Source organism: Gymnoscopelus microlampas (genome assembly GCF_963454915.1).
Source record: "Gymnoscopelus microlampas genome assembly, chromosome: 2".
Taxonomy (NCBI): domain Eukaryota; kingdom Metazoa; phylum Chordata; class Actinopteri; order Myctophiformes; family Myctophidae; genus Gymnoscopelus; species Gymnoscopelus microlampas.
The window spans coordinates 5,179,908-5,199,317 of record NC_139939.1 but is presented as its reverse complement, the minus strand read 5'-3'; the positions used below and the strand labels follow the sequence as shown (position 1 = coordinate 5,199,317).

At 40.1% G+C, this 19,410-nt stretch overlaps 1 protein-coding gene across 1 annotated transcript in view; it reads left to right on the top strand.

Annotated features, from left to right (window-relative positions):
• LOC311064114 (hepatic lectin-like) overlaps nucleotides 1-15,462 on the top strand; it is a gene marked incomplete at its 3' end in the record, with an annotated part of 16,904 nt that extends 1,442 nt beyond the window's left edge. Inside the window, exons 2-4 of the mRNA XM_084083872.1 lie at nucleotides 8,903-8,992; nucleotides 15,046-15,149; nucleotides 15,333-15,462. Of these exons, the coding sequence (XP_083939998.1) occupies nucleotides 8,903-8,992; nucleotides 15,046-15,149; nucleotides 15,333-15,462 (324 nt within the window). The remainder of the gene's footprint in view (nucleotides 1-8,902; nucleotides 8,993-15,045; nucleotides 15,150-15,332) is intronic.
• Nucleotides 15,463-19,410: the final 3,948 nt, after the last annotated feature.

Here is a 19,410-nt window from a genome sequence, read left to right as displayed (position 1 = left end):
TCAGCGTCTTAACGATGGTGGTTGAACAATTAAGCAACACTTCAACAGGTGTTAGGCATATTAGAGAGATGCATTATCCCAATTTCCAACACAGAGATATGATCTTTTAAGTGTGTTTTTGTTGCTCATAGAATTAAATACACCATAGGTTACAATGACCAATTTATAACTGGATATTCATAATCATTTGAAGTAATTCTGTGCATGTGATTAATTTTGATCTATATGGACAGTCGTGCATAGATGCCAGCCTAGCTCCACAAGTAAAACCAGAATCATCAGGCCATAATTGATAGCCTAATTGTTAAGACTTAGACAGGGGCCATTTTCGAATTGCACAAGTACAAGCAAGCACATGCGATTGATATGGGCACATTTCCTACAAATGAATCATGATGACTCAACCAGGTAAACCGGTACAGTTTCCCTTGACATTCTAACTCCCATTTCTGTGGAAGTATTTAAGGGAGGTTTTAGTACATCAAGGTAAATACAGGCTTTTATTTGATGTATGATGATGCAATAATGCTGTCAATTACTTGGAAGTCGGGGTACATCAAGGTAAATACAGGCTTTTATTTGATGTATGATGACGCATCAATGTTGCCAGTTACTTGGAAGTCGGATGTCTGACTCGGATGTACGACTTCCAAGTAACTGACAACATTGATGCGTCATCATATATCAAATAAAAGCCTGTATTTACCTTGATGTACTAAAACCTCCCTTAAATACACACTATGCTGTGTGCGTGTGTAAAACTGTCATCCTTGAGTTGAATTTCCTTTCTGTTGTCACGCACATTAACAGTATCCACCATCGATAAAATAAAATATAATACAAATCTTCACTTTCCTACATTACTAAATGCATGGTCAGGGACCATATGCAAAACCTCCACGGACCACCAGTTGAAAACCCATGATATAGGCAACAGTGTAGTCACCGTAGTTTATAATTATGGGATCCAATGGGTTTCCATTCGTTTAGCCTTGCTAAACGAATGGCCTAAGTAATTTTTTTTTCAGGAAAAATACAAAACTGATCCAAAACAAAACTATGATATTTCTTAATCATTTCACCCAAAATGTTAAAACAAATTATGACTATTTAAATAGAAATAACACTGTCTGTCAGTTATGTAACATAAGAGATTTAAATAGGTTTAAATAGGATTAAATCTGACTTAGGCCAAAAAAAAGAAAGCAAAAATGTTTTCAAAATGGCCTAAATGTCACGGTGCAGGGCAGAGAGTTGTAGGACCCAAGCGCAGACAGTGAGCGGAGAGAGAGAGCAATACAGATGGAGGGGGGTTTATTAACTAAACAGGGAATACACTGCAACACAAGGTAACAGACAGAACACAGTAACAACATTAATGAACCAACACAGACTGGAAACAGAGGGGCATATAAATAGACAGGGACTAACTAGGCACAGGTGAGAACAAAGGACAATTAACACATGATTGGCTGTAACAGAAAAAGACACAGGTGAACTACAATTGCAAAGACAAACTGGTGAGACAAGACAGGAAGCAACAACTAGGGCAGACAGGAAACACCAAGACAACACTACAGAATAAAGGTACAAGGAGAACAGGGAACAATACAACAGGAAGAGTGGCCAAAAGGGTCCAAAAGGGTCCAATACCGTTTAAGGTCAGACACGGGCTAAATAATAAAGCCACAGTCCACGGTCCGAGGAGCGGACCGTGACACTAAATCAGTAAATAATTTGGCTTAAGTCACAAAACCATGCTGACTTAGGCCAAAAAAAGGCCTATTTTGGCCTAAGTCACACTAGGGAGTATAGGCCATTATAGAGGGTATGCGCATGCTTAAAGTGAATGGCACATCGAGTGGCAAAGCGAGTGGCAAAGCAACATGCAAAGTGAGTTTAACATTGTTTAATGTTGTTTTAATGCAATCAGATATGACTTTTCTGTTTAGATGCATGGGCTGTCAAGGCCAGAAAGTATTTTTTGACACTCAGTAGGCATTCAGTATGACATCTTGACAATACCTATCGTCACATTTTAATATATTGTGGGACAATATATCGTGACACTCCTATAGGCGGGGAGGGCTAATCTTTTTATTTTAATCACTTGGGGAGGGTCATTGATTTTTTTTTTTTTGTCAAAGGGAGGGTCATGGCATTTTAGATCAGGGCACATACATTTTCTCCAGGGGTACCCTTCTTTAAAAATGGACCTGTCCCCTAGTTAGTTAGACACGGACGGGGCTGCAACAGCATGGACTGCACTGACAAGCTGAACAGTGCAATGTTTAATGATTCAAATACTGCAAAGAAAATCAATGCTGAGATGATAACAGCCCCAACAATGTAAGTAAATGCACCCCACATTACTTAATACCATTTTTCAAATATTTTAATTTTTGGACAAAATAGTCAATTGTACATCGAGGTGCCCAGATGTCCCTAGGGGGACTGCACATAAGTCCGACATCCCATGGCTCCGACTACGTGGCTTCCGCGTGCGGTTAAGGTTAGGGTTAGGATTAGGTATAGGGTTAGTATAGTAACCGTCGGAACAATGAGCCGTCGGAACAATAAGCCGTCGGAACAATGACATGGCACCGTCCCTAGTGCCCCCCTATCCTGTATCCGATTTGAACATGCTGATGTACAATGTGATGTAGTAGCCTAATGCAGGTGTAAAGGCCTTTGCAGACAGGGTGCGATTTTTTGCACGGAAAAAAACGGACAATATCATTTTTTAAATGAGCACATGGTTCTCAATGACCTCATGCACACCGGCTCCGAATTTACTGTGCGGTGATGCGCCGATGCGTTTTTTTTTCAATCGAACCCAGATTTGTGTGTCTTTTCGCATGTGTTAAAAACTGATTGACTAATCGCACCCTGTCTGCAAAGGCCTTTAGACCATTGTGTTTGTGTTATAGGTATGCATAGTTTTCTATGCATTTCGGGGTTTTTGGGGGGTTTGACCACCAAAAACATTTTCGAACCCTAGGGGTTGGGATTATTACATGTAGCAATTCATAGAATTTTACCCACATGTACAATGACATAGTGTTTCTTTTTTTTTTTTTTTAGACATCCAAACAATTACAGGAATGAGCAAGTTTCTCAACAATGAAACTTTTAAACATTCGCAAAGAGATAAGTGTGGCAAGTTTGAAACTCTTTTGGAGGTCATTCCAAGCCCATGGACCATAAAAAGCAAGGCATTTTTTGCCCACCTCAGATGAGAAAGTCTGTACTACACAACGTATCCATGCATTAGATCTGAGATTGAGGCCATTCTTTACCACCTCGAATTTTGAGGAGATGGAGGGGAGAATTCCACCCAAGATTGCCTTATAGATGAAAGTGTACCAATGCTGCTGCCTACGGGCACCTAAGGAGAACCAGCCGACTGCTGCATACAGAGTACAATGATGAGTCCTAAAGGGTAAATGAGTTACAAATCTCAGTGCCGAATGGTACAAAGGATCCAAACTGGCCAATGTAGTCTGGTTTCATTGAAGCGGAATGGACATGCTGGCCATTTGAGGTACTGCAGGTGGGGCCACTGTACATGAATGTACTCAGTGACGCATGCGGAGAAGCCCCAAATAGACCGCGCCCATCACATTTTCCACTATGTTTCCAACCTGGAAGAAGGGGTGAATTCGCCTCATGTGCTCGGTGAGCAACTCAATGCAAGTGAATGGGAGGGGATTTCGGGTGCCCTCTCTATTATTTTTGACTCTATGGTATGATCCTGGCCCGATCTATTCCCCCTCCTGGCCCGACCATCAACCTCCAGATGGCTCTCCTAAATACACGATCAATAACAAAAAATAAGACTGGCTGGCTAAAAGACTTTTTCACCTCCCGCAATCTGGATTTTCTACTACTGACCGAAACCTGGACGACACATGGCGACAATTCACCCTTTTCTGATCTCCTCCCCCCGGATTGCTCCTTTTTTAGCTCCCCCCGAATCTCCCGCACTGGTGGGGGTCTAGCAACAGTTCTCAAATCTAACCTCCAGTGTCAATTGATACAATCTGAGGCCAGCTACTCCAGCTTCGAGATTCAGCTATTGAAGCTTAACCTGTCCTCCCCCGTTCTGTGTGCTGTTATATATCGACCACCCAAGTACAACAAGGATTTTATTAATGATTTTAGTGACTTTTTATCCTGGGCCATGATTAATTATGACCACATGGTCATTTGTGGTGATACCAATATCCATGTCTGTTGTGAGTCTCGTCCTCTTGTCAAAGATTTTTTAAACCTCCTCGAGGCTTTTAATCTCACCCAATCCGTCACCATCCCAACACATGAAAAGGGCCACACATTAGACCTTATTCTGTCATTCGGGGTAACTGTCTCCGTCACCGACGCTTTCTTCATCCCATGCATTTCCGATCACTCACCAATTTTATTCACCACCTCTATTCCCTGCTCCATTACTAACTCTGGCACCCCTACTCGCCGCACACGCAATATCAATCCTCGGACTGCACCACTCTTCTCCTCTCATTTTTACGACACAGTGTTAAGTTCCCCGGCTGATGCCGGTACTCCGACGGCGGATGCACTCCTTGACACTTTTAACACCACTTGTACTAAAATATTGGACTCCGTTGCTCCCCTTAGGCACAAGCGCACCAAATCCTTACCTGAGCCATGGCTAAATGATTCCACCCGAGACCTCAGACGTTTATGTCGACGTGCTGAGAGAAAATGGCTCAAGGACAAACTCCATATATCCCTAGACATACTACGCAATTGCCTATCTGACTACCACAGGGCAGTGAAATCTGCCAAAACCAAATTCATATCCGATCTTGTCACAAAAAATAGCCATAAACCTCAAGTTCTCTTCAATATCTTTAACTCACTCACTAACCCCCGTGCAGCACCTCCCATTGCCCCCTCTATTGCCCTATGTGTAAATTTCCAACAATTTTTTATCGACAAAATCTCTGACCTTAGGTCAGCACACATTTTCACCAGCCCAGACCCTGTTACCTCCCTGTGCCCTGTCACTCTTGACCAGTTCCACCCAATCACTCTGTCCTCCCTCAATGATACAATTATGCACCTTCGCTCCACCAACTGTCCTTCCGATAGCATCCCCCCCCGGCTCCTCAAAGAAGTCCTTGGTGCTGTTAGCCCAAGTGTCTTATCACTTATTAATTGCTCCCTCACCTCAGGTTGTGTCCCGGCTGCCTTCAAACATGCTGTGGTAAATCCTCTTCTTAAAAAGAAAAACCTCGATCCTTCTGTTTTATCTAATTTTAGACCTATCTCACAGCTACCTTTCCTCTCGAAAGTTCTGGAGAAGGTAGTCTATGCCCAATTACAGTCATTTTTAATCACCCACAACCTCCATGAAAAATTTCAGTCAGGATTTAAACCAGGCCACAGTACCGAGACGGCTCTCCTTAGGGTTTTTAATGATTTAATTTTAACTGTTGACACTGATACCCCCGCCATCCTCGTGCTCCTTGACCTCTCAGCGGCGTTTGACACTGTCGACCACAGGATTCTCCTGTCACGCCTTGAACACCAGGTCGGTATCACAGGCACAGCCCTGTCCTGGTTCAAGTCGTACCTGTTTGATAGGACCTTTGCTGTCAAACTGGGGGAATTCTCATCACCTCCAGCCCCCCTCACATGTGGGGTTCCCCAGGGTTCCGTACTGGGCCCAATATTATTTTTACTTTATATGCTACCCCTCGGGTCCATTTTTACCAAACACAACATCTCCTTCCATTGCTATGCCGATGATGTCCAGATTTATTTACCCATCAAAATGGACTCAAACAATTCTTTTCAACCCCTACTAGACTGTTTACAGGATGTAAAAACCTGGATGGACAACAATTTCCTGACACTCAACCAAAACAAAACTGAGATCATACTATTTGGCCACAACACCGTCACACCCCCTAACATCCCGGACACTCTCATATCTAACATCTGCACCTCTGCCAAAAATCTTGGTGTAATTCTGGATAGCGCCTTTAAGTTCGACAAACACATCAGTTCCGTTGTTAAAGCTAGTTTCTTTCAACTCAGACTTCTCGCTAAGGTCAAGGCCTATCTCCCCCGACCACAACTAGAAATAGCTATCCATGCCTTCATTTCCTCACGACTCGATTACTGTAATTCCCTCTACACCGGTCTAGAACAGTCATCTATCAGGCGCCTACAGCTGGTCCAAAATGCTGCGGCCCGCCTTCTTACTGGCACAAAAAGACGTGAGCATATCAGTCCAGTCCTAGCCTCACTTCACTGGCTCCCGGTCAATTTTAGAATTAATTTTAAGGTCCTTTTTAAAGCTCAACATGGGCTAGCTCCACCATACCTCGCTGAGCTTATAGAACCACATAATCCAGCCAGGGTCCTAAGGTCTGCTGATCAGTCATTACTGATCGTCCCTCGAACCAATAAAAGGACCAGGGGTGGCCGCGCTTTTGCTGCTGCCGCCCCCGCACTTTGGAACGGCCTCCCTCTCCCCATCCGATCCGCCCAGTCCATCGGGGTTTTCAGATCCCTCCTTAAAACCCACCTTTTCTCTCTGGCTTTTAATTGCCCTTGATCCACTACTGTGTCTTAACAATGTATTGTTTTTGTCTGTGCGCCTACGTGCGCTTATTGAATTGTGTTGATGCTTTGTTTGTCTCAACCCTGTACAGCACTTTGGTCAGCTTCCGTTGTTTTAAATGTGCTTTATAAATAAAGTTTGATTTGATTTGATACAAGCTCACAACAAACCTACAAGCTCACAACACGTCGCATTGCGACGTGTTGTGAGCTTGTAGGTTTGGGAACCACTGCTATAGACAGCACTTTTTTCTAACCCTATACAATAAGTTGTGAGAAAAAAGGGCAAAATAATTTCCTATTCTTAAAAAAAACAAAAGAAAGCTAACCCAGAGCTCAAAGTAGCATTTTATAAACTGACCTTTAAGTGGGGCAAAAAAGTATTTAGTCAGCCACCATTGTGCAAGTTCTCCCACTTAAAAAGATGAGAGAGGCCTGTAATTTTCATCATAGTTATACATCAACTATGAGAGACAAAATTAGGAAAAAAAATCCAGAAAATCACATTGTCTGATTTTTAAAGAATTTATTTGCAAATTATGAGGAAAATAAGTATTTGGTCAATAACAAAAGTTCATCTCAATACTTTGTTATATACCCTTTGTTGGCAATGACAGAGGTCAAACGTTTTCTGTATGTCTTCACAAGGTTACCACACACTGTTGCTGGTATGTTGGCCCATTCCTCCATGCAGATCTCCTCTAGAGCAGTGATGTTTCGGGGCTGCCGCTGGGCAACACAGACTTTCAACTCCCTCCAAAGATTTTCTATGGGATTGAGATCTGGAGACTGGCTAGGCCACTCCAGGACCTTGAAATGCTTCTTACGAAAACACTCCTTCGTTGCGGTGCCATGTCATTGTTCCGACGGCTCATTGTTCCGACGTATACTAACCCTATACCTAACCCTAACCCTAACCTTAACCGCACGCGGAAGCCACGTAGTCGGAGTAATGGAATGTCGGACTTATGGGCAGTCCCCTTCGTTGCCCGGGCGGTGTGTTTGGGATCATGGTCATGCTGAAAGACCTAGCCACGTTTCATCTTCAATGCCCTTGCTGATGGAAGGAGGTTTTCACTCAAAATCTCACGATACATGGCCCCATTCATTATTCCCTTTACACGGATCAGTCGTCCTGGTCCCTTTGCAGAAAAACAGCCCCAAAGCATTATGTTTCCACCCCCATGCTTCACAGTAGGTATGGTGTTCTTTGGTTGCAACTCAGCATTCTTTCTCCTCCAAACACGAGAAGTTGAGTTTCTACCAAAAAGTTCTATTTTGGTTTCATCTGACCATATGACATTCTCCCAATCCTCTTCTGGATCATCCAAATGCTCTCTAGCAAACCTCAGACGGGCCTGGACATCTACTGGCTTAAGCAGGGGGACACGTCTGGCACTACAGGATTTGAGTCCCTGGCGGTGTAGTGTGTTACTGATGGTAGCCTTTGTTACTTTGGTCCCAGCTCTCTGCAGGTCATTCACTAAGTGCCCCCGTGTGGTTCTGGGATTTTTGCTCACCGTTCTTAAAAAAAAAAAAAAAAAAAAAATCCTACGGGTTGAGATCTTGCGTGGAGGAATGGGCCAACATACCAGCAACAGTGTGTGGTAACCTTGTGAAGACTTACAGAAAATGTTTGACCTCTGTCATTGCCAACAAAGGGTATATAACAAAGTATTGAGATGAACTTTTGTTATTGACCAAATACTTATTTTCCTCATAATTTGCAAATAAATTCTTTAAAAATCAGACAATGTGATTTTCTGGATTTTTCCCCCTAATTTTGTCTCTCATAGTTGATGTATAACTATGATGAAAATTACAGGCCTCTCTCATCTTTTTAAGTGGGAGAACTTGCACAATGGTGGCTGACTAAATACTTTTTTGCCCCACTGTATGTGCACTCCTTTTTTTCCACTTTATATGTTTTACATTAGCACATTGCATTCACCTCATATGCAGCAGTTAAAACATACAATATATTAATATCATATAAACATCACTTGTTGCTATCTTAACTTTTGTGTTTTATTTTTAAGATTTTCAACGAATCAAATAAGAAATTAAGCCATGTCTTGCAGCGTTATCACTCAGATTATAAACACAACATAATGGGGGATTCTTAATGCTATAGTCTCTACCACTAAAATAGAAATCCTAAGCAACTTTGTAACAACCTTCCAAACAAGATATTAACTGCCCCCCCCCCCCCTTTTCTTGTGTTTCTTGTGTTTTTGTGTGTGTGTGTGTGTGTGTGTGTGTGCGTGCGTGTGCGTGTGCGTGTGCGTGTGTGTGTTTGTGTCTCCAGTCAGAAGACGGTACAGGATGCTTGGAATGGGTTTTGGATTGCTTTGTGGTGTTCAAGCTCTGCTCAACGTTGGTCTCAGACTCTCTCTCTGTAAGTCAAGTTTCAACAGCGTATTTTATTTACATGTTTTATATTTCTATGATGATCCAGCATGTGTTTTATTTTCAAAATTAGCAAATAAAATAAAATAAAATAAAATAAAATAAAATAAAATAAAATAAAATAAAATAGAATAGAATAGAATAAAATAAAATAAAATAAAATAAAATAAAATAAAATAAAATAAAATAAAATAAAATAAAATAAAATAAAATAGTTCCGTATAGTTGCATTGGTAGTTATTATCATAATAATGTTTTTAATGTGGGTGTTGTTAAATTGTGAAATTGTAAAATATTTTTCACATGCAGAGCAGTTAAACATGGTCGGTTGGGAGACCAACTAACAACCAGATAAAACCATTTACAGATGTGTAACAACAACTTACAACCATTTACAGAGCCCAAGCTTGACCATGCAGTTACAGACCTGAAACTAAACAGAAAGACCAGTAATGCCCCCGTCACACACACGCTTCAGACATGGCAGCTTCCCAGCATACTGTATGGGAAAAAAGGTACGAGGGTTCAACATTGGCGAACTTTGTCCGGGCGCCAACCAAAAGAAGCGTTGCGGTTTGAACCCACTTGGCAGCCATTTGACTTGTAGTTTTCTTTCAGTGAGCCAACACTCTGACATAATTCAAATGAACTACACTGAAAAATAGTTATCATAATCAAACTTCCCCAGGTGATTACTTACATGAAGACAATGATTTATCGTATTACAAGTTTTCTGAAATTGTATATTTAAATATAGAAATTAGGCATTAAGTCCATGAGCCAGAGCCCCAAAATTGAGCCAGATATTGAATATTCCATCGTTAAAAAACCTTTGACTGCAACATCTTAACAAAATTAAATAAGAATGTTGACTCTGGCGTTGTCCAGTGTTCCAATGTTCATTCTGGAAAGTTATGAAAATTCTGGCATATTTTCCTAATGCCTAATTTGCATATTTAAAGGTAGGGTAAGTGATATTTTTGGGTTAAAACAAAAAGTATTTTGTTAAAAGGTTAAAGAACTATATTCTGATAGTAATCATTGCTACAGAGTGTTTGTTCAGTAACAGGAGTCTCCCCGTCTCTCCAGCTCTTTAATAAACAGAAAATACATTTTTCGGTAGGTGTCAAAATCTCAGCCAATCAGGAGAAAGTACCAATTTTTAAGCTTCATTTTTATAGTGTTCCAATTCCAATTTTGCATGCTCATTTCTTAGTGTCATCACTTCCAATTTCACTTGTTTAATCTATATCCTGATTGAGCTCTCTATCCTGATTGGACAAAATTGGAAATGAAACTGAAACTGAAACGAAAATGCATTTTCTGTTTTATAAAGAGCTGGAGTGTCAGGATTGAGTAACGGGAAGGACCCAAAAGCAGACGAGTAGGGATGCAGGATAAACTTGACGTATTTATTGAGCCGAACAGGCAGTTTAAACAAGACAGGTTCACTTGACAATGGTCTAAGGACCAACAAGAACATAATGCCAACACAGGGTTTAAATAGACAGGGAGTAACAGGACGCAGGTGAACTCAAACTACAATCAACACTGTGATAGGCTGGGGCACAACAGGACACAGGTGGAGAACATAACTAATCAAGAGTAAGCGTGACAAGACAGGAAACAGTGAACAAGGCAGACAGGAAACCATACTACAAAGTAAGAGCACAGGACACCAACTGCAAAAGGCAGTAACAGAATGACAGATACAATACAGTATAGCACATGCAGTATGCAGAAACAAACAATATTCAGAACATACAATATGTACTTTAGGCCTAATCGGCCTTAACTGTTCACGACCATATACTGGCATATTCAAGGTCTAAATAATAAACGTTGGCCTAACCGGCCTAAAGTGTCCATGACCAAATAAGGGCATTCAAGCTCTAAATAATAAAGTCAAAGTCCACGGCCCGAGGAACGGACCGTGACATGGAGAGACATGGAGACACCTTATATGGACAGGACACTCTATAGTAACGAGCACTATCAGAACATATACCAATTTTGCAATTATTTGAATAATTGCAAATCACTTACCCTACCTTTAAATATACAATTTCAGAAAACTTGTAATACGATAAATCATTGTCTTCATGTAAGTAATCAACTGGGGAAGTTTCATTATGATAACTATTTTACATTTTTTGTAATTTTTTAACCTGTCATGTACGTATGGGGAAAATAACAAAATGTGTGATAAAAAAGGCTGCTCCTGTGGAAAAGTTATCATATATTTATTTACTTATATTGACTTATATAAACAATATAAACAATGACTTATATAAACAATTTAATATAGGTATGGTTTTGCCCACTCTTTCGATAATGAAATCTTGTCTGGCTCATGGACTGCATGGGAAATGGATGTATCTGGTGCGGGCGGCAAGGAATCTCCGCTGGATTTGAAGCCCACTTCCTGAATCTCTTAACAGTTCAGTTTTCATTAATGGCCCAGAAGATGTCGCTATTTCACCTCCTGTAGGCTCCAGAAGAATTTACTCTCAATACAAGTGAATGAGGTTTTGGCCGGACTTTACACTTTCTTGTATTACCTTAGTAAACATTTTCATAAACACTTGAAAATGTATATATGTGACCCTTTTTGACAGGAGGACAGTCATTTCGCTTTTTATCAAAAATAAGTTTATAGCCCAGTTAGACTCTTCACATACTAGAGTATGTCTGACAGAATTTGCAGGATCGACATGTAAATATGAAATAAATGCATACATGTAGTAAAATATAAGGTTAGAGTTAGCATTTGCTAGCATTGCTAACCAAATCCTCAATTTCCATCCAAACATCTTGAAATTGCAGTAAAATCTGCTATTTCTAGCCGATCGTTTTGAAAGGTATCACTAGTCTGTTGGCTTGTGTCTAATGTAAATTTCAAATAAATTAACAATCATATTTTGTTAAAACTGTCCTCCTGGGCCACTGGTACCAGCCGGTTCCAGCAGGGGGCAGTGGCAAATGCTTGGTCTCAGAGAACATACAGAACAAAGAGACCCTTGCAAACCAAGATATATTTAAAGAAGGTAGGGTCATCTACGTCATTTTCGCTATCATGCAATTCCTGCCAGCAGATTCGTCGCACCATGGGAGCCAGACTGCAGCCGTGAGTTCAGTGGAATGCATTGGAGTTAATGAGAGCCCGGTGGATCAGCTCATGAACAAAATATATTTCTGAATGACTGAGACCTTTGTAAAGTAATTGCTTCTGGAAAATAAAAGAAGACATATCACACATTATTTTCTGCTGTGTTGCTTTTCGATGTGTCCACTGTATAAGTGTATTGAGCTGTCTAAAGAGCACAAAGTAGGCGATACTGCCGAGACAGAAACCAGTGTTGCCATGTCCACTTATTATAAGTTTTGACTTTGGGCTTATTTTTCTGTGAAGTTGCTTGTAAATATTGGTAGTTGCGGGTTGCGGTTTTATGGGCTTTTTTCTAAAGTGTAGTTGATTATTTGGACTTGGGCTTCACAATTTTAAAATTATTTTAACCAGTGGTTCTTAATTATGTTTATGTCATGGACCCTCAAATTAATATGTATTTGTCCCTAACCCCCATCTGAAAGTACCAGATTTGTGTTGTTAGTGTTTCAAAAATCCTCAATATTTCACATTTTACTTCAAGATTTAAAAAAAAATAGCAGATCTACAAGCTCACAACGCGTTGTGAGCTTGTAGATCGGCTATTTTCAATGTATACAGTAAAGGTTTAAAGTGCTCATAATGGCCTAGTGCAAGTCTTCAACAGGGGTCCGCAACGCCTAGGGGGTCCACGAGGTACTGCAGGGGGTCCGTGAAATTGTTGCTTGATTAGACAATAAAAATAAAAATAAATTATATATACATATATATATATATATATACAAATATTTGATATATATATGTTTTTAAATATCCATTTGTCTTCATATATCTTTTTAAAACATTTTCCACATTTATGTATTAAATAAATGATGATATCTATAAATGATTCTGTCCATTTTGAATAGCTTGTATACATGATTATTGTGCAATTGACAGATTGTTGTTCTCGGTTAATAAGGTATGTTTATAAATGGCAGTGCGGCCACCCTACTCACTGTACCCTGTACATGTATGTTAAATATAAAAGCATGAATATATTAATCTGTCTATTATTTTTAATAGTATTGATGCACAATAACATGTATGTTTATGAAACACAATTGTATACATAATTATACAATATACCCCCCCCGAGGGGTCGAGGTAGGGTAGGGGGTCCCTGCTCCATCTCCCCATCCCCTGGCCCACGGTGCTTCTTTTGGGCTTGTTTTCCTAGACCTAGTTGCTTATTTCCCTCTCACAATCTGGCAACACTGCCAGAGAGGATTTTTGTACAGTCTATGGACGATACATTCCACTGTTTAGATGCCTCAATAAAATTATACAGCGTGCTAAAAAAATCCGAATTGATTGGATAAAAACCTGTGATATGTCTTCTTTTATATTCCTGAGCCGATTATCTGACAAAGGACATAATGGTTCAGAAATAGTGTTTGTTCACAAGCTGGTCCAGCTGTCTGCCATAGACTTCATAGTATTTCACCAAACTTCCTGTTCCAGTTTTGCCTCCCACGAGCATCAATGGCGTCTGCTATGCGAGCAATGGCGTCGGCCCGCCCCCTAGGCTGTCCCTTCCTTGTTTTCTAATTTCCTTGTTGCAAACAAAAGAATTGCATCCCCCGCAATGCATGATGGGATTGATAGCCCAGTAGTGCTACTCTGAATGAGAGCCATTGAAATGGTGTTTTCTCTACTTAAGAGTTTTAACTTGATTTAACTTGACTTCAGTTCTATAAGCTGTAGTTTCAAAACTATTCATTCAATCTTATTAACCAATATATCATTATTTTGCTATGATTCCCTGCTTTCATATGACATGAAAAAATGAAAATGAAAAAATGCTAGATGAATTTGGTCACATATGTTTTCAATCACTAGTTTAATTCACTCTTTTTAAAATCATCATGATATGGGTTTAGTAATATGGTCCCATTCATTAAAAAGATTATGATAAAGTAGGGTATGCTTCTAGCGTTTCTACTGGTTCTACCAAGTGAAGACCCGCCCTCACTGCGGTTGCAGCCAATAGCAGTCGTTTCCGGTTTATTTTGGGGATCGGAAGTTCAAAGATGGCGGATTTGAAGTCGCCGCCGAACAAGTGGCTTCAGAAGGGGTCTGTAGAAACCAATGTGGCTCCCTGCGTCCACATTTTTAACAGTCTATGATCTGATGTCTCGGCTTGCGTTGGCTACAACATAACATGAAGTGCACGTGTGACTGGGGTAGATATAACAAACAGACCAGTTACAGAGCAGCTATTACAACCTCATTAAGGAGGTCAGATCAGAACAAAGTTGTATGTAAAACGTTGTTGCTTCTCCTTCTTACATATTCTGAATGGACTGCAGAGAGAGATGAGCTGAAGAGGAGGCTCTGTGGTCAGTGAGACACCATTGTTTTTATTCATTTTATATCATGTTGTTCATCATTTGTCATATATGAGCAAATAGACACTTCATTCTCTTGTTGTTAGAATCCCATGGATTGACATTTGGTGGTGGTGTGTGTTATTACATCTCCTCTGAGTGGAAACCCTGGGAGCAGAGCAGACAGTACTGTAGAGACAACAAATCAAACCTGATGATCATAAAGAGCAAAGAAGAACAGGTATGATGTGCGAGCGAGCGTGCGTGCTTGTGTGCTTGTGTGTGTGTGTGTGTGTGTGTGTGTGTGTGTGTGTGTGTGTGTGTGTGTGTGTGTGTGTGTGTGTGTGTGTGTGCGCGTGTGGGTGTTCACTCTCCATTCCGACATCTCACCACTCCGACTAGTGGCTTCCGCGTGCGGTTAAGGTTAGGGTTAGGGTTAGGTATAGGGTTAGTCAACGTCGGAAAGGCGACATGTCGGAAAGGAGAAATGCACCCGCGCGTGTGCGTGAGTGTTGTAACCTATATTGTACAGTGTGTACTTCAGTAACCAGCAGCTTTTCTGTCCAGGACTTTGTTAAAGGTTTACACCTGGACATGTGGCTGGGTTTGACTGACAAAGAGGAGGAGGGAGAGTGGAAATGGGTAGATGGAACACCACTGACCACACCAACGTAAGATTTTACCTTCATTCTTCTACTTCTACTCTTCAATTCAACTAACATTTTTAATTGCATTCCACATATTTACATTATATTTTCCAAATTATGTTAAAAGTTTCCTTTAAAAAAAACACTAGCGTGACAAACCATCCTTGTAAAGGTATTGTAATGAATGAAATGTTCTTACTTCTCCAGGGACTGGAGCCCTGGTGAGCCTAATGATGAAGATGGAGGAGAGGACTGTGCTGTGCATCATTATAAAGGAGGATGGAACGATGAACCATGTTCTAAAACTTTCCGTTGCATGTGCGAAAGAGTTGTGTAGTGAAATCATAATTGTTTTGTACATCTACATCTGGCTACATCTCAGTGTGGACTACATCTGGGCCAAATTTGGTGCTTTTAGACTAATTTGAAAATATGAAAAGAGCCTGGACTAGTTGAATGTACAGAATGTCACACAGACATGGCGATTTCCATGTGTAATCGTGCTAGACTGCAGCAGTTTAAAATCTTGCACTGCAAATCTCTCCTAATAAAAGACATAATATGAACCCCTAATTTTAAACTTAAAAACAATAAATCAGTAGGGACCTACACCAATTGTGTCTGGTCCTGTCCTGAAATATAGGCATATTGGAGGGATATCTTGAAAGCTTGCAAACATATTCTGTGTGGTTTTGCATTTTTTCTTTGCTCCTGGGTCACCCGAATCAGGATGCAACTATTGTTGCTAGCACTGGTAGACTAACTGGTAGACTTGCACAGACAGACAGACAGACAATTAATCTGCGAAGGGTAGTTCAGATATTCCATAGCTCATACAGGCATACAGTAAGGTTAGTTTAAACATATCACTAAAGAGGAGGGCAGTTGCTTCTCTAGCACTTTCTAGAGTCTTGTCCTCACATCAGTCCATCTGAGAATATGTAAGGATTCCATATTTTGTCATGAATGTACAACTTTTCCTTAATTTTGTAATGCAAGTAATCTAGAGGCATATAACTAGATATATCTGCCTTCCACTGGGCCAGTGTTGGGGGGAGGAAGGGGCCTTCCAATTTACAGCAATAATTGTTTTGGCAGTATTGCATGCAAGGTTGTACAATTTTACTCTTCTCTATCATTTATCCTTGTATTATTAACATATGTTTATGTACATGTATGCATATGTATCTCTGTTTATCTTTTTATTTTTCTATGCTGATTGTGCAGGCCCTTATTTTGTAATTATGTGTGTTAAAAAAAAAAGTAAAAACTCAATAAACATATTTGAGGAAAAAGAAAAATTCAACATCAGACGATATACACACCTCTTCTCACCACAGTACTCTTCAAAAACAGCACAGTTTCAGTGTATACAATCTGGGACTTGTCACCCAGCTGGTGGTGGTGACTGCATAGAGCAGCAGCAAAAGGAGAATATCTACTTTCGACCCTAGACACCGTCTACGGTGCGTAACCACATGAACCCAACGTCCCTGTTGTGCCTGTTGTGCATGGTCATAATATTACTGTACGTTAACATTCAGCGGAAATAGCAGATCTATAAGCTAAACCTCCTCTTCGACGTAGGACCAAAGACGAGGGCATGGCTGCATGACACTGAGATGGCAATCTAATGATACATGAAAGAAGAGTTCATAACATTTAAATAGCACTTGCCACGGTCAATCATACATAAATAAACTTTCTGCTGTGTCCTCTGACATTTGGCTCCTCCCAGTAACCTTGCACCACCAGTCTTTCCACCTCGGAGGAAATCCTGGTATTCGTTATTAAATAGCCCGTGTGATCCGGTCTAGGCCACGCCTTATGAAAAAAACAAAAAAATCAAGCTTCTGGTTCCAGGTGTTGTGGGTTCCGGTTTTGCGGAGCCGCTTTGTTTTGGTTCTCCCTGTTTGTTTCCCCAATCCCTATTTAAATGGAATAGAATTTCCCTGTGGGATAACAAAGGTTATCCCACAGGGATACTGTCATGATACTGACCATAATACTGACCATGATACTGACCATGATACTGACATTATACTGACATTATACTGACCATGATACAGTGACCATGATACTGACCATGATACTAACCATGATACTGACATGATACTGAATAGTGGTCTTCAAGAGACAAGAAGGTGGCCTTACACACTGTTAGTCAAAGTGCCAATATTTTATTATAGGACGCAGAGTAAAAAAACAACGTACAAATATGGTGCCTGAGTCATACAACCAATCACATGGATCTAAAAAAAGACGGGTTCTAATGAGACATCTACAGGGAGATGTCTCATTAGAACCCGTCTTTTTTTAGATGTGCTGAGAGCAATCAGGGCCAGGTGTTGTCTCACATTCCTGGACAATTAGGGAGGAGTTATAACTAGGGATGTCTGATATTATCGGCTTCCCGATATTAGCATAAACATGTAATATCGGAAAATATCGTTAGCGGTTTAAAAAACAAAACAAAAACATCACTGTATTATATTAGATTTATTAGATATTATATTGATATTATAGCTATTTTATTTTATTAGATATGTGATGTTACCTGACAATTAGTTGACTTTTGGTGAAAAGGCCTGCATATATCGGTTGATATCGGTATCGGAAATTAGGAGTTGGACAATATCGGATATTAATAAAAAAGTAAATATCGAACATCCCTAGTTGAAACTCATGCAGGGGCGTCACTACCGTGACGCAGACAACGCGGTTGCGTTGGGGCCCATGACGTTTGGAGCCCCTCCCCACCCAGAAAAAAAAAAAAAAAAAAAAAAGTGATACATTAAAAAAATATATATTGAATTAAAAAAAAAACCTGGGTGGGCCCTTAACATTGTAAGTGTTAAGTAGTTGTTACAAAACCGTTGTTTATGTACCCGAAATCCATCACAAACCCGCGGAAAAAGTATCAGAAAGCACTAATAACCGCAAAGTTTTCGCGCGTGCGCGCAGTCCGGGCGCGCAGCGCGCGTGAGGGCCCGCTGTGACCACCTCGCGTCGGGGCCTACTATTGCCTCGTTACGCGACTGAACTCATGAATAACCATTATACAAGTCTGAGAGAATCTGGAAGGCTAATTCCTTGTCAAAAGGACAACTAAATATATCTGAAGGTTTGCAAATACATTCATGAAATAGAACCACACAATAAAGAACATCAATTGAATACGATACAATATAATACAATGAATTCAACACACTCAATAATGTAGAAATGCATGTCCTGAATTTAACCTGAGTCACCCTAGAGTTTAGAATAATCTGAGTCTGAAGTAGGTGGGCCGCCTGCTAATTAATCAGAAGGGGGAACAAAAGGTAACAAAGTTAAAACTTATTTTTACCAAATTATTTTTTTTACCACAATGGAAACAAGCCCTTGGGACTTTTTGTGTTATCATTATAGTACAATGGTACCTCTGTACTATTTTGCAAACTGTTAATAGAGTATTAAATCAATCAAATACAAAAATAAAACATCTGAAAGCATGTTTACAATAAAACTAAACATTTTCATATCTTATAACCATTTGAAAGCATGTTCACAATAAAACAAAACATTTTCATATCTCATAACCATTTGAAAGCATGTTCACAATAAAACTAAACATTTTCACATCTTAAAACCATTTAAAACATGTTTACAGTAAAACAAAACATTTCCATATATTGAGGGAGTATTGGAAACCATTAAAGGAGTAGTTCACCCAAAAACATTCTTATTTTCTATCAACTACACACCACATGAAGCATTGAATTCATGGAGATTATTTTGTTTTTTTGTCGCATTCCTCAGGCAACAATTTGATGACCGGCGGTCTTTCCGGTAGGAGACTCAAATAGTTCTACCGGATACATTGGCATCTTTCCGACGGTAATCAAATTATTGGCTTAGGAATGCGACAAAAAGCGAAAGAATCTCCATGAATTCAATGCTTCATGGGGTGTGTAGTTGATAGAAAATAAGATTTTTTGCGGGGTGAACTACTCCTTTAAGCTCTATATACAGTAAACACTCATCTATGCAGAGATATATAATACAGCAACATATACAGTGTAATTAGATCTTGTGGACCAGCATCCTGCTCAATGTATGCTCATTGAAAATGACCACATACATGCACATGTTCTCAAAGGAAAAGTAACCAAAACTAGAAAAAGTGCTCCTCGGAGCACAGGTCTCCGCCAGGTCAGGTAGGCTATTGTGGCCTCCTGGTGGCGCTATAATAGGCCAACGTGAAAAGGTTGCCATTTCTTCTTAGGCCTTGCACGACAAT